This window comes from Lygodium microphyllum, chromosome 24 (genome assembly GCF_053477565.2).
Source record: "Lygodium microphyllum isolate KBCC chromosome 24, Lygodium_microphyllum_v1.1.10, whole genome shotgun sequence".
In the NCBI taxonomy this organism is placed as follows: Eukaryota; Viridiplantae; Streptophyta; class Polypodiopsida; order Schizaeales; family Lygodiaceae; genus Lygodium; species Lygodium microphyllum.
Window position 1 is genome coordinate 136,304,939 of NC_141158.1, and position 14,359 is coordinate 136,319,297.

Below are 14,359 nucleotides of genomic sequence, written 5' to 3' on the forward strand. Positions count from 1 at the left end.
AAGTTCACCTGTGATCCATAGTTTGGGTCCCTTGAAATTTTTGATTGCTTTAGTACTTTGGCTTTATGGCTACTCTTCAAGTTGTGCTAGGTAAGTTCATCTATGATCCATAGTTTGGTTCCCTTTGAAACATTTTGATTGCTTTAATACTTTGGCTTTATCTTTCACACTTTCAAAATCCAAAGTTACTTAATTCTTTTCTTACTTAATGACTTGCAATGTGTGTGTGTGTGTGGAGAGAGAGAGAGAGAGAGAGAGAGAGAGAGAGAGAGAGAGAGAGAGAGAGAGAGAGTCCACTCAAAGGTATAATTAGACCTAAAGGGATACACCTTATAAACATGTAAGACACCATGTGAATTCAAAAGAAATTGTATTTTATTTAGTAAATCTTATAAGATTATATTTATAAAAGGGATCTTACAATTACAATTTGAAAAAAAAATGTAAGTTTAGTAAAGTAAAAGAGGTCATGTTATAGCCTTATATGTAAAGAAAGGGTATTTTCTAATATCCTTTGAATGCACATTATATAAATGATTTCTTATAGATGTACCCCCTTGCCTCTTGCCCCAAAAATAAGGCTTCTTCACACAAAGGTATGATTGGGCTTCTCCATGCAAGTCTCCTATAGGAACTACAAATGTGTCCAATCCACTTCAAGTCCCCTAAGAATAAACCAACTCAAAGCAACTTTTGAGCCTTTTGCATCCTCTGAGTGAGAGAGAGAGAGAGAGAGAGAGAGAGAGAGACATATATATAGCACAAGGATACAAGAGCTTTACTAGAAAATACCATAAATATGATAAGAGAAAATATATGCACTACATTTAAGCATATTTCTTTGTGGTTTATGGCTATTCCACTATTACGTATAAGTTTGATTTTATTTGCATTACATAGTTTATAAATATTAGAGCAAGGCATTGGGTGAAAGCATATTCCTTGGACATTCATTTATCACATGATGGAAAAGACAAGTCCATGCCAACATGGTCACCCACTTGATTGTCCCCGATCAAACCAAATCTCTTTCTAGATCTCATAATTCACATTAAAAAAATACTTAACACAAAATAATAATCGCAATATGTCATATTTAGTAGGTTTAAAAATTCCCAAAATTTGTAACATCATCACAATCAATCAAGTCTATTTCACTATTCTTGTGACGCAACATTATCATAGTATCAATCCTATTATCACTTTGTGTTGACAATTTTATTTCTTTCCACAAGAAGAGACCCCCTTGACAAAAAGGAAAGGAGCCTCCTCTCAAAATATGAACCAACAATTCTTACCAAGGACAACCAACTGTTCCAAGTGGGTAAAAGCTTGCACTCAACTAATACACTGCCCGAATGTGCACATCAAACCAAGTGATACACCCAACAAGACTTAAACCCACAACGTTATGATCATGATCTCAAGCCAATACTATGAGAAGTATGACTACTAGAATAAAGAAAAGTAACACAAGTTCAAGGACAAGGGCCAACTTCAACAACACCTACAAGGGGAATCAATACAATTGATACTCATTGCTCTCAATCTAAAGTTGATAATAGCAACTTCATAACCAATTCAACAAATCCCTTAAACCAAGGCAAAATCTTGATTTTGTCAACTCTTCATGGAATTCATTTATCAATGTGATGGCCTCTAAAAATCTATGACCACTCATAGGCTCTCTCTCTCTCTCTACTTGGGGGAGGAGAGGGGGTAGAGCTAAAAAACCATACGCAATTTGAAGGACCGTTCGTAGGCAAATTTTGAACTACTTGCTCTAGATTTCAACCCAGTGATAGATCTATGATGTGCTTTCGGCTTTATGTGATCTCTAGGTCATTTTCAAGGTCTACAAGTTAAAAATTTGACCAAATCCAAATTTGACCTAGCAAGTCCGAATTGTAAGGACCGAATGCCCGATTCAACCCATCCGACGGCTGTTGAGGACCAAATTAGGTGGGCTGAATGCAAGCGGTCCGAAGGGCGAATTCAACCAATCTGAGGGCCAAGTGGACCAAGTGGTGGATGTTCGAGTCGAGTGGGTCAAGGGCCGAATATAGGATAGTGGGCTCTCTCTCTCATATCATGCAATCAAATTCAATGTTCACAATTTTCAAGATTGACTCTCAAGGGTTTAAAGATTGAATTAATTGCAAGGTTAAGACATCATGGACTATCCCTACCATGTAAATACTCTATTGTGAATGGGATGTCTTTCTACAAACACCCCTACAAAAACAAAAAAGTAAAACACAACATATGATGTGGTTTTTCTAAAAACAAAACCTCACTATACCATTTGGCTTGCCTTTCAAATATTAAAATGAATAACACATGTTTAAAATTTTCAAGTTTGAATCCACAATGCCATTAATCATAACACATCTCTTACAGGTTCTGGTGGCTCCTTAGTCACAATATTGCTTTCAATAAACCAATGGAGCCTATACAACATTAGAACCCTTCTTATATATTCATGTGATTCCCAATCACATGGTCTCTTGCAACTCATCTTGATAGTAATCTTCCCTTGAAAGAACAATATGCCCTTGAAGGATTTAGAACCATCAAGACTATTGCCATAACTACAACAATAATGGCTACCTTCGAACTAGTAAAGCTCCTATAATCTATAATCAACTAAGGTGAATATTTAGACAATGGCTATTGCATACCTTAGAAATTGAAATGAGTTCTCCGATAATCCATAATCAATTAAGGCAAGGATTTAGGCATTGGCCATTGCATACCTTAGAAATTGATATAGGTGCCCCTATACTCCAATAATCCATTAAAGTAAATATTTAGACATTTGACTATTGCATACCTTAGAACTTGACACGAGTAGAATCAAATGACCTCAAAACTGTAAAAGCAACCTAGAGCATGTCACACACGACTTATTATTTCAAAATTGAATCACAAACAAAAAATTAAAATAGCATGTCCCTACACAACGATAACAAAGAGTGCATGTGAATGTGGTCCTACCTTGGTAGGATCAACAAAGAGGAACAATAAAACCCTAAGCTTATGTTACAATCTGCATATCCACCAACTAGACATTGCAGAGTGAGCGAACATGATGAAAATGCCCATGCACCTCAAATCTACAGTTTTAAAAAGCCATCTCTATCCTTCCAAATCCTGTTGTTTTTCAGCAAAGTATGTTAATGGCACAGTAAATTGTGGTTATTATAATTCCCTTTCAATTCTACAATATGAAAAAATAGGCGCAAAGCACATTTTCATAGCATAAGAAATTTAGGCTCTCAATATACAAAAGAGCCCTTGCTGAAGGACTCCCTAACAAACATGGGAAATCTCTCTCTCTCTCTCTCTCTCTCTCTCTCTCTCTCTCTCTCTCATCCCCCTTCCCCCGACCAAAAAAACTAGTCGATCGATCATGGCAAATAATAATAGGCGCTCAGAAAACCCTTGTACACCTACACCAGAAGGCTATCCCACCACCTCTTCCCCTTCCAGCAATAATTTCCTCGTCAGCATAGAACCATGTGAAGAAAGGGTCCTTGTTTGCAGAAGGTGTTCTACCCTTGTCCTCTTTGCTCTCAATGTTAATCTTGAAAGGACCCAGGGAGCCAATCTTGATATTCAAGGTTTCAAAAAGAAAGGATAAAATGCGTTTCTGCCAGGCTATACGTCCTTCGAATGTCAGGTAACCCACAGGGCCGAGATAGATGCCATTCTCGATTCTCATTGCCTGCTGTCATAAACATGATCACTATTAAATAGTACCAGGGCAAATTATTATGATCTCCTGAGCATCGAGCTCTTATAGAGCTTGACAATCTGATTATTGCCGCAGGTTTGGATGATAGAGTGATAATTACAGAGAGCTGCCGGACTTACAGATGCATCAAACCTCTGAACCGCAGTTACAGGAAAATAGGATCCACCTCCAGGCCCTCCGGTTCTCACAGATTCTGAGACCTGCAAATTTGAAGGTGAAGCAAAGCATTTCTCCAATCAAAGAATTAAGAGCTAAAAGGGACAGAGAATGGTGCATCCTCCATAGATGAATTCATCCATCTATCATCTCTCAGCTTCAAACATGTCATAGATGAATTCATCCATCCAGCATTTCATCATCAAAGAATTAAGAGCTAAAAGGGACAGAGAATGGTGCATCCTCCATAGATGAATTCATCCATCTATCATCTCTGAGCTTCAAACATGTCATATATGAATCCATCCATCCAACATTTCATGATGAATTCTTCGATCAAACAATTAGTAGATTGAATTCATCCATCTAACATTTCATAGATGAATTCTTCGATCAAATAATTCATCCATATAACATTTCATAAACGAATTCTTCGATCAAAATTTTCGTAGATGAAATCATCCATCCAACATCTCTCGGCTTCTTGGTTTGTTTGGAGTTCATTACCGTCTGTTTGCTGGATGTGAAGATAAGCATCCAGGTTCGACCAGGAGACTGATTGCCACCGATGGTGTGCAGGAAAGCGGAGGGATCGAGGTTGGCCTTCTCCAAGACACGGAGCGCTGCGAACACATCGGCAGGGGGGACCTTCCTTGTCTTGGCAGCTTTCTTGAGCAGCGCAGCGCTCTCTTCCACTGATGTAGCATCTTCCTCTTCATCCGAGAAAGGCAGAGATTTCATGGATCAGAAACCCTAACATTTCATGCACCAGAAACCCTAAGATTTGGACAGAGAGGCCTGAAGCATGCATCAGAGCCCCTAAGTTTGAATGAGATCACGTGATAAAGGCCACAGTTTCCTTTGAATGAGACCATTTAATAGCATGGCTACGATTACAGAAGTAGTACCTCGAGTGCTTACATCGCTGCTGCTGCTGCTGCTGCTGCTGCTACCGGTGCTGCTCGTAGCCCTAGCCTGGACGACATGACGAGCCTTGCTCTCAACACGCAGAAGTACGCCTCCTCTTCCATTTAGGGGTGGGCAACATGCATCTCTGCGTGCTGCACCACAGCGATGATGCTGATGACCACGAGGCGGCGGCGGCGGCTGCTGTGTGCCGGCATGGAAGCTTGCAGAAGAGTTAACGATGAGAGCAGCCATAGGCTAGTTTGTTGTCTTGCCACAGCATCTGGTAGAGAGAGAGTGATGAAGATGAGACAATCTCCCGGGATTTGAAATTTGATTATTTCATAAAAATCCAATTAGTTTTTTTTTTAATAAATAAAATCGCTATTGGCCCTCTCCATCATCGCGGCCAGGAGAAGAACCCACCTCGGCGGGGCGGAGAAGCACATCGCAAAAGAAACCATTCGCAACAAAGCAAGCCATGTTGGCATTAGCGAGCTTTACTAATATGCGGCAAGCCCACCAGCCCCTCTCTCCTTCTAGGGCCCAACCCCTTGCCAACACCTTAACCCTTAGACTTGTGAAGGTCTTGGAGGTAAAGTGATGACCACTTCGCCTTGGATCTCTAGCCTATTTTTGAAAAAATTCGATCCAGTGGCGCAATGCCGTGCTACATCACATCACTGTGATGCTATACCTATCTATATTACATTTTACTGAATCAATACAAAAATGCATTATTTCTTTTTTTTTTAAGTGAAGATGGCTGACATGTTCTTTGGCCTCCTTATTCATAATGGGATAATATTACATAGATTAAATAATTAGTTATATTTATATAGTCATGTTTTACTATTATAATAATAATACATTAAAGGTATTACTATTAACATGATTCATACCATGTTAATATTAACAACAGTAATAAAAGCTAACATTGTTCATACATACATACATTAGTTTAAATGTATTAGGATATTAATCTGATTAATGTATATTAATATCTTACATATAGATATTGTAGGGTTGATTTATTATTACTATTTATTAAAATATCAATATATTATTATAATAATTATTATATAAAAAACTTAGATAATAATATTAGTAAGTTACAACTCATAACATTAATTAAATTGCTATTAGCAACATATGATTCATATTAATAATAGTAATTGTGTTATGATTAACAACATTACTATATATAATAGCATTAGCATGATTGATCAATATGTTAGTTTATTGTTAATTAACAATTAATAAATTCAATATCGATAGTGTAAATCAATATTAATTTAGTAAATTTTTATTATCGCTAAGCATATTTATATTATTACTAATATGCAACTTTGCTACAATAATGCCAATATATTATTAATTGACATGATAACAATAATTCAATATGAGCTTTCATACATGGGTATCTATATCAACTTGTGAAGTGCTTGTTTATTTAATGCATTAGTCTACTTTTTCTTAATTATTCAAGTTAAGGCAATTAATGAACATATGTTGAATTCAATAGGCCTAAAGGCCTAGAAGAGGAGCGTGGTTGTGAAGGCATAAAGGGGTATCACGCTCTATGAGCTTGACATTGGGACCATTGGATGCACTTTTATTATTTTAAGAGTTTGACGTACACAACCTACGATCAGCTCTCACCTGGCGTACTCACACAATGGATCCATATGAGATGAGAGAACACGTGTACTTATACTTACCACCTTCATTATAGTCCACATATTGATTCACCTCATTCCCAGTCCAAGTGTGTGCTCCTTTGCCTTCGATGTCGATTCCTTATTGCCATGATAGAGCAAAGATACCTATAATGAGCTTAAGAAGAAGAGGAGAAGAAGATGGTTTCTCACTTCACATCCCTTACCCTCTCTTATTCTCAACTCCTCAGCCGCTCTTGCTCATGTAAACACTCACCATGATGGGATTTAAAAGAGAAGATAGTATGTAAGAGCTTCACACTCACCATGACAAGATGGAGGAGAGAAGATAGCATACAAAGAGCTTCATACTCCAAGTCCCTCACTCTCTCACAAGCTCTCAACTCACTCTCACTCTCAAGGCAACCAATGCAAGAAATTAAGAAGACAAAGTTTGCACACACAAAAAACATGGAGCCCCAAGAAGAACACCAAGGAAAAGGGGTTTCTACTGCAAGAAAATCTATCTTGTAACATCAACAAGCTTTTATTTCATTCTTTTGAGAACCACAACAAGGAAAAAAAACAAATCTTCACGCAGCATCATATTAGATATCTCCCACGGATTTAATAGAATCAACCATAATCTTCAACATCTTCTTAGAATCCATCTTTAGAACAAGAAACACAAAAGAAAGACACCACTTTTGAATGGAAATAATCACATAGTATTCATCTTCATTGTCTTCATAGTTCTCTCTCTTAATCTCTCATAGATGAATACATTGTTTTGCATAGAATTGACTATCTCTGACTCTCTCTTTCTCTCTCTATCAATAGTACGTCATCTCCTCACTACAATACTCAATAATCACTTCTTAGGTTGTGGATGCACCTCCCAAAAGGCATGGGAGGTATGAAAGGGCATCAGAGCCACTACAGTGTCTCTTCATAGCTCATTACTGTCACTTCACTTCAATCTTCTCTTCAATCTTCAACAACTACTTCTTCCATTTGTTTTAGCTCTTTTGAACTTAGATTCATCCTTTCCAAAAGTTAGAAAACTTTTCCAAAGTCACACATACATTCCACAGAAGATCTACAAAGGATTTACAAAACAGAAATAGAGCATGAACAGAGGCTCTACAGAAGGTCAACAGAAAACATCAGAACCTCATAACTCATACTAAAACCATTCCAAACTATCAAAAACTATTCGATAAGCTTTCAAAAGATCTCAACCTTCATCAATCATCAATCCATGCTTCATACACAAGAAAATTAGAACAAAATAGAAGCTAAACAGAAGGTATCAAAACCAATCAAAAGCTCAACACAACCTATGAGAATATCACAAAACCTCATATTTCTACTAAGAATCATCATGAGCTTTCGATACATAATCAATATCATCCAAAACACTCTCAAACACTTCCAAAACAACTAAACATCACTCAAAATCCATCAAAAACCAACCATTCAAGCCTCAAAAATAACAAAAATCAACCAAAAGATCTAGTCATTTCAGCATTCAACACATGAATAGACTTTTCCATTAGTTTTGTCATTTTTATACATGAAATTTAGAGTTAGGGTTTTCCCATGTCCCTTGCGTATTGTGCCCTTTTTGTGGCCTTTCTAACTGATCATGTCTTCTACTCATGCTTCTAGACCTCAATTTTCAACTATAAATTGACTAATACAAATGATAACTTCAAAGCATTATAATTGGTTGTTACAATTTGCACGGGTAGGAGCCTAGCCCTCAAAAAATTTTGTCCCCCTCCTAAATCAGTGCTAGTCCCTTGACACTTGCACCAAAGGTATGATGCTATTGTTGGCAAGAGATGCTGGGATATCTAATGAGGGATTCTAGTAGGTGTGTTATTGTAGAAGAATTAAGGAGTAGGTTCAAAGTAGTGATGCCAAAGACCTCACCATTGTCGGATAGGTTGTCTAAAGAGGGAAGGAGTAGTGATATTTGATGCTTAAGGGATCATGATGGTTATATGCCACCAATGTTGATAGGTCTTGAGGAGCTCCATTGTACTCATTAGGTCACTCATGATCTACATACACAGTGTGTCTACCTTACTTGTGTAGTGGTTTGTGTATATGTAAGTGCAACTAGGAGTTGGATCGAATTTCGAGTAAGTTTAGAATGTTGTCCCATACTTGAAGGCCCAATTAGTGAGAAGTTGTGGTACTATGCTATTCTCAGGATGTCAGGTCGTTTGAGCATGCTTGGGATATCCTGCCCTTGATGTATCTTAAGATTGTGATATAGGGGGATTAGACTAGGTGTTGCCCTAGATGCAATGACGGTGTAATGTGATTTTTTTTTAATCTTTGTTTTTTTATTTTTTTCTCTTTTTTCCAAAATAATAAATCAATAAAGGTACAAGTGGCTGAATGAAAAAAGATAAATCACTCAATGAATGGCCTAAGAATGCAATAGAGACATCCCTTCTAAGAAGATATTTTGTAACTAATTCTCGCAATCGCATTGATGACTCGAGGTAGAAGAGATGCATGCACATGGCAAACATGTTGTCCATCATGTCCTCCAATAAGCTGGATATGGAATGTTGGTAGTAGTGGGGCTTAGAGAGGAGGTGAAGGTGAACCATCACCACTTGATCGATTCCTACTTTAAGATCGCATATTAGGGAAGTTTTCAAGTTTCAAAAATGCCTTATAAGAGATCCTAGAGATTTTATATCATATAAGATCAAACATTAAGGGAGTTTTGAGGTCTCAAAAATGCCCTATAAAAGATCCTAGAGATAGAAAATATTTTTGAAAAAATATTTTAAAGCTTTTTTAAAATGTATATTTTGATAAACAAACATATCTAAAATTATCATAATATTCCCATACTTTGCATCAAACTTAGAAATCTTGTAACAAGTGGGATACACACCGGCTAGGGTTTTGACACCCAGTCACATTGACCGGGGTATATAAGGTGTAAGGGTCCCAGATTAGGGAAACCATTTATTATCAAGATCGTACTCTTCACCTTCATCTTCGGCTTCCATGGCTTCCTCCTCCCTTCTCTCCTCTCTCTTTCTCTCTCTCTCCCTCCCTCTTCTCCATGTATTTCTCTCTCCTCTTCTTCTTCTCCTGCAGTCTTTCTCTCTCTTCTCTTCCTTAGTTAGGCTAGCTAGGTCTCCTTCATTACATTTGGTATCAGAGCTTAGGTATTTGGTCCCTTCTTCTTTCTCTTTTCTTACATCTAGTTCTATTTTTCAAAAAAAACTAGTCAGACAAGTACAACATGGACAAGAGAGCTGTAAGAAGCTTTAATGGAGTACCACAGGGTGGTAGCAACCTTTATTGGAGATCTCACAGGAGCCAGGGCCAAGTTGGAGGAGAGCTTTCTTCTTCATTCGTGAGGAGCTCCCATGGATCTTCTGCCTTGCACTTGCCCACGGCCAAGGCCCATGGCACGACCTCTTCCACGAGCTCCACCTCATCATAATTGGACTCCCTAAGAGGTTGTACACGTTTGACCACAGCTCGTACTTGGTACCCACTAGAAGATACATCAAGTTCCTTCTTGGATAGGGCTGCTCGCATAGGAGATGTAGCTGCACATTAGGCCTTGCGTGGTCATACACACGAGAAGGTGTGGTGCTTGCTCCTGCTGCCCCAATTCAGATTTCTCTCCACCCTTTTGCTTGGAATGAAGTCGTAAAGAGCCCGTGTGAGTGTCACTGCTTCCCCTCTCTACATCTAGTTTATTGCATGGTGTCCATGGGGTTGAGCATCCTGGAATGAAGCTCGATGCTACTAGAGTTTGGCTTCTAGTAGTCGGCCCAATCATCCTGGTTGTCGAAGGGAGTTTTGCGACAACATCCAAGTTCATACATTTTGCAGTTATCAGAACAAAGAATGTTTGCCTGGAAGCATTCATAGACTGCTTGCAATTTTGGCTGATAAGCATTGGGGTTTCGTTCTAGAGTAGCTTTAACTGCTTCTTTTCAAACAAACTCATTCTCCACATTATTACAACAGTTCACACAGCTACACCCATCACAATATGTTCTTGATGCAAAACACTCACAATACAACTTTAAGCAATGGGAATTCTTGCAATTACATTGCTTGCACTTTTTGGATGTGCCTTCTTTGGTGTCATATGGAGGTCTAACCTTGGAAGTTCTCGGTGGAGAATTGCTTTTCATTGAAGCTACCGGCTAGACTAAAGTATCTACAGATGTACCATCATAGATGGCAGTAAAGTCCAACTGTCATACTGGTTTTCTTCCAGGATGTTCCTCTTGATGAATTGGCATTGTTTGAATTCGCAAGCAAGCACAAGTTGTCGATGGTGGTGGTGGATTTACTAAACCCGTTGTGGTGCCACTATATCTTATACGAAAGATAAGAAGGTTCCAAAATCTTGCAAAAGAAGCTTCCATTGGCATTGCTGAAAGCTCAGAGAAATGGTCAATGAAGATGATGCTACCTGACATTCATAGACAGATGTGATCTAGTAAATTACAAGTTGTGAGCAAGCTGACAACTGGGGTGTGGAAGCTGTGGTAGGTACCTACCTTTGTTTCATTCTTCTCTACAGGTTCAAGAGGCTGCATAACATCCTGGTTGAATACGTATCTAGAATGTGAGGACCTGGAAGCAATGTCAAATGCCCGAACTACTGAGGCAAAACAAACCAATACTTCCTTATTGTGGCACAAGGTTTGAAGCAGAAAATGCAGGATCCTTGTTTCAGCACAAAAGACATAACCAAAAGACATAACTTTCAATAGTGCTGAATAGATGCAAAACGTTGTGTATCCTGTCAGTAGAGGAGTAGATCTATCAGCATTTTCCACATCATTTAGTGTGTTTTTAGGCCCTCTGCAGGGATAATGTTGCTCTTTGAAATCTAGACCAGAGAACAATGTCTTATGACATGTGGGGGAAGCCAAACTGAGACAGATGCAAGAACACCAATTGGCTTTGATAGTGTCTCTACTAGAGATGGTGCATGCATAATAGTTTGGATGGTTTGGAGCATTCTCTTGTAGCAACATCTCTCCTGTCTTTACAATGTACTCAACAAGAGCTTGATGTTAGTGTCCTTTCTATCAGTTGCTTCTGATCTAAAGAGGCAATGATCAATAGCCTTAAACATGGCTATGCAAAGATCCTTATAGCCATATTGAAGGTTCTTCTTCTACCATTGGAGCATTAGTGAATCTATTTGCTAAAATAACCAGGGTCGCAGCCACAGTCTACTTCAGATTTTGTCAAGGACTTGAGTTCTACATTCATCCTATTAACAGTGATAATACATTGGAACTTATATACTGAAAATTGAAGACTATTATTCTTCTTCTATTGAAGCCACATTGAGTTTCTCTTGCTAAATAAAATAGGCCATCATCCCATAACCTTCTCTCCTTCAACATTTGGAGCATTAAGGAGCCACTTCTATGATTGCAGGACATTACTCCTTCATTGCAGTCACTAAAATGGATGGTATGGGACTTTGTTTACTTTTTATTGATCATGAATTGATGTCTTGGTACCCTACAAAGTGCTCTCAGTTCTATTTGTGAGTATTCAAGGTTCAACAAGGTTAAAGTTGGATCTATAGACCTCTTACAGACTCATTCAAAATAGGACAAGTTGTAGACAGTTTCAGTCAGCCAACTTTGGGCTATCATATCTTTTTCTGACCTGCTTTGAAATTTACTATTAAGGGCTCTGTCCGAAGAGGAAATTATTAGCTTCAATTTGAATCAAAAAGTTTGTCAATCAGAGATTTCAATCAAAAGTTATGGTTGATTTAGTACCTATATGTATTGCAAGACTGTACTTTCCATAGACAGGGAAACATAGTATTATGGGTCTAATTAGAAATGTTGGTTCTAATAGGTCGGATATTCCTTTGGTAGACATTATGAGTACTTTGGCACATGCTTTTATGGCTTATGATGACTCTCAAATGGCATTGGAAGTGATAGATGTGAGTTTGGTTGAGTAAGTACTTATCCATCAGCTGCAACCACATACCTCTCAGTTGGTTCAACAAGGTGTAATGCACGCTCTTATCAATCTCTATGATAACATTATCTTACAAGGATGTATATGTAATGTTGAAGCTAAACACATGTTGTTGGGATTACTAACCATGGAGAAACTAGAGCTTCAAGCTGATTTGTGGGCATCAATGAAGTATTTTTGCAACAGTGGTACTACTCTTTTGCAGTCTTTTCAAGGCAACGATGCATTACATTGGTTGATATCATTGCTTAATCAATCGTCTCATAAATAGTTAGAATATGTATTGGTATTGCTTTCTACTCTCTTTGCTAAGATTGATGCTAATCAGTGGGCTACGATGGTTCATACACCTCCATTGGTCAGTAGAGGCGATCACGGGATTCATTAGAAGGACAGCTAGCATGGGAAATCTTGGTTGTTGGTACGAATTCATTGGTCAGACTTCTTGGAAAATGTTCTACCAAGCTAGAGGAATATGTTGCTTTCATCTCGATTTGTCTATGTATTTACCATGAAGAAATTTGCTATTGTGTAAAGATGGCTATTAATCTTTTGCTGAAACATGCTTCATGGAAAAAGCAAATGCTTGCATCAATTGCTACTTGGTGCAATGACTTCAAGGATAGTGCTCCGCCTACCCTACAAGATGTGATTAATTCTTTGGAATACTTTGATGTTGCTCTTATGCCTAAATTTGGAGAAGTAAATCATGAACAACAAGTATACTTTGTACACAGCCAAGATGAAGAGGATTATTCCATAGATCTTGGATAGAAAATCAATGGGAATCAACCAACTGCAATGCTGAATTCTTTGTCTCTTCAAGGTAATGATGATGCCGAAGTGGACAATGGGTTCTGTGATGGGACAGTGGAAGAACACAAAGAGGATAATGACCAAGATGAAGATCATGAAGGTCAACCATATGAAGAAGACCAAGTTGATCAGCCAGTTGATGTTGTAGTTGAAGCCAATGTATATGAAGATCGCTTGGTAAGTGATTAGTCTTTTGGACCATTTGAGGAGGAATATGCGCATGCTGAAAATGAAGACTCTAAAGTTCTTGATCATGCTTATGATGGATTAGTTGAGGATATGCATTAGTTCACACTCAATCAGGAACTACATCCACTAGAAGAGGAGTTGGATGCATGTGATCATGGTTATGAAAACTTGGATAATGATTTTCATTATTGGGATGCTGATAATGAGGATGTACATGAGATTCATGACGGTTATAATATGATGGATGATGGATATGCTTATGGTGATGATTGTGGGATCTTTCTTCTCCTTTTGATCATTATTATGATGGTATACCTTTTGATCTAGGGGGTTTTGGGTAGGATTTTGCACCTTCATTAGGCCAACATCCATATTGGGGTTCAAATTCTTTATCTTTCAGAGGTTTATTTGGCTGAAAACTAGTCATTTTATCTATTGTTCTACTACTGATAGTTTATGGACAACTTATTGTTTTGGCTTAGTTTCAATTCTGATTTGATTACAAGAGAGGCATACCTATATGGGCTGAAAGTATAGCCGATGAGCTTTCTTTTGACTCATAGCACACTTGAGTTGGATGTGCCCATCAAAAGATATCTCAATTTTACTACAGTAGGTTCTGTAGTAGACAGCAAGTTGCCTATTGTTTGCAGGTGTCTTTTCTTGGAGTTATGGTGGTTTAGTTTTCAGTTTTATCATTTCAAATGGATGTTAGTATGGTCTATTCATTTTTCTACTTCCAATCAGCAGGCAGGTCCTAGACAGCATAGTAGTACTCCGCAACCCTCCCTTAGCCCACCCATGACTCCCCTATACTTCTCCTTGCTTTTGAAGGCAAAAACCTTCAGAGTAGGGA

General features: G+C 38.1%; 1 protein-coding gene across 2 annotated transcripts; it reads right to left on the reverse strand.

The window, feature by feature from the left end:
- Window positions 1-3,238: 3,238 nt before the first annotated feature.
- Window positions 3,239-5,299, reverse strand: LOC148015707 (microbial collagenase). Of its 2 annotated transcripts, none has more exons than XM_087665878.1 (5): window positions 5,246-5,299; window positions 4,822-5,102; window positions 4,421-4,626; window positions 3,877-3,957; window positions 3,239-3,730 (listed from the first exon to the last, which is right to left on the reverse strand). In XM_087665878.1, the coding sequence occupies exons 2-5, from the start codon at window positions 5,072-5,074 to the stop codon at window positions 3,434-3,436; spliced, it is 837 nt and encodes a 278-aa protein (XP_087522004.1). In that variant the 5' UTR covers window positions 5,075-5,102; window positions 5,246-5,299; the 3' UTR covers window positions 3,239-3,433. The 2 variants fall into 2 exon arrangements, with proteins under 2 accessions (XP_087522004.1, XP_087522005.1); XM_087665879.1 differs by having other exon boundaries at window positions 3,239-3,727; window positions 5,246-5,290.
- Window positions 5,300-14,359: the final 9,060 nt, after the last annotated feature.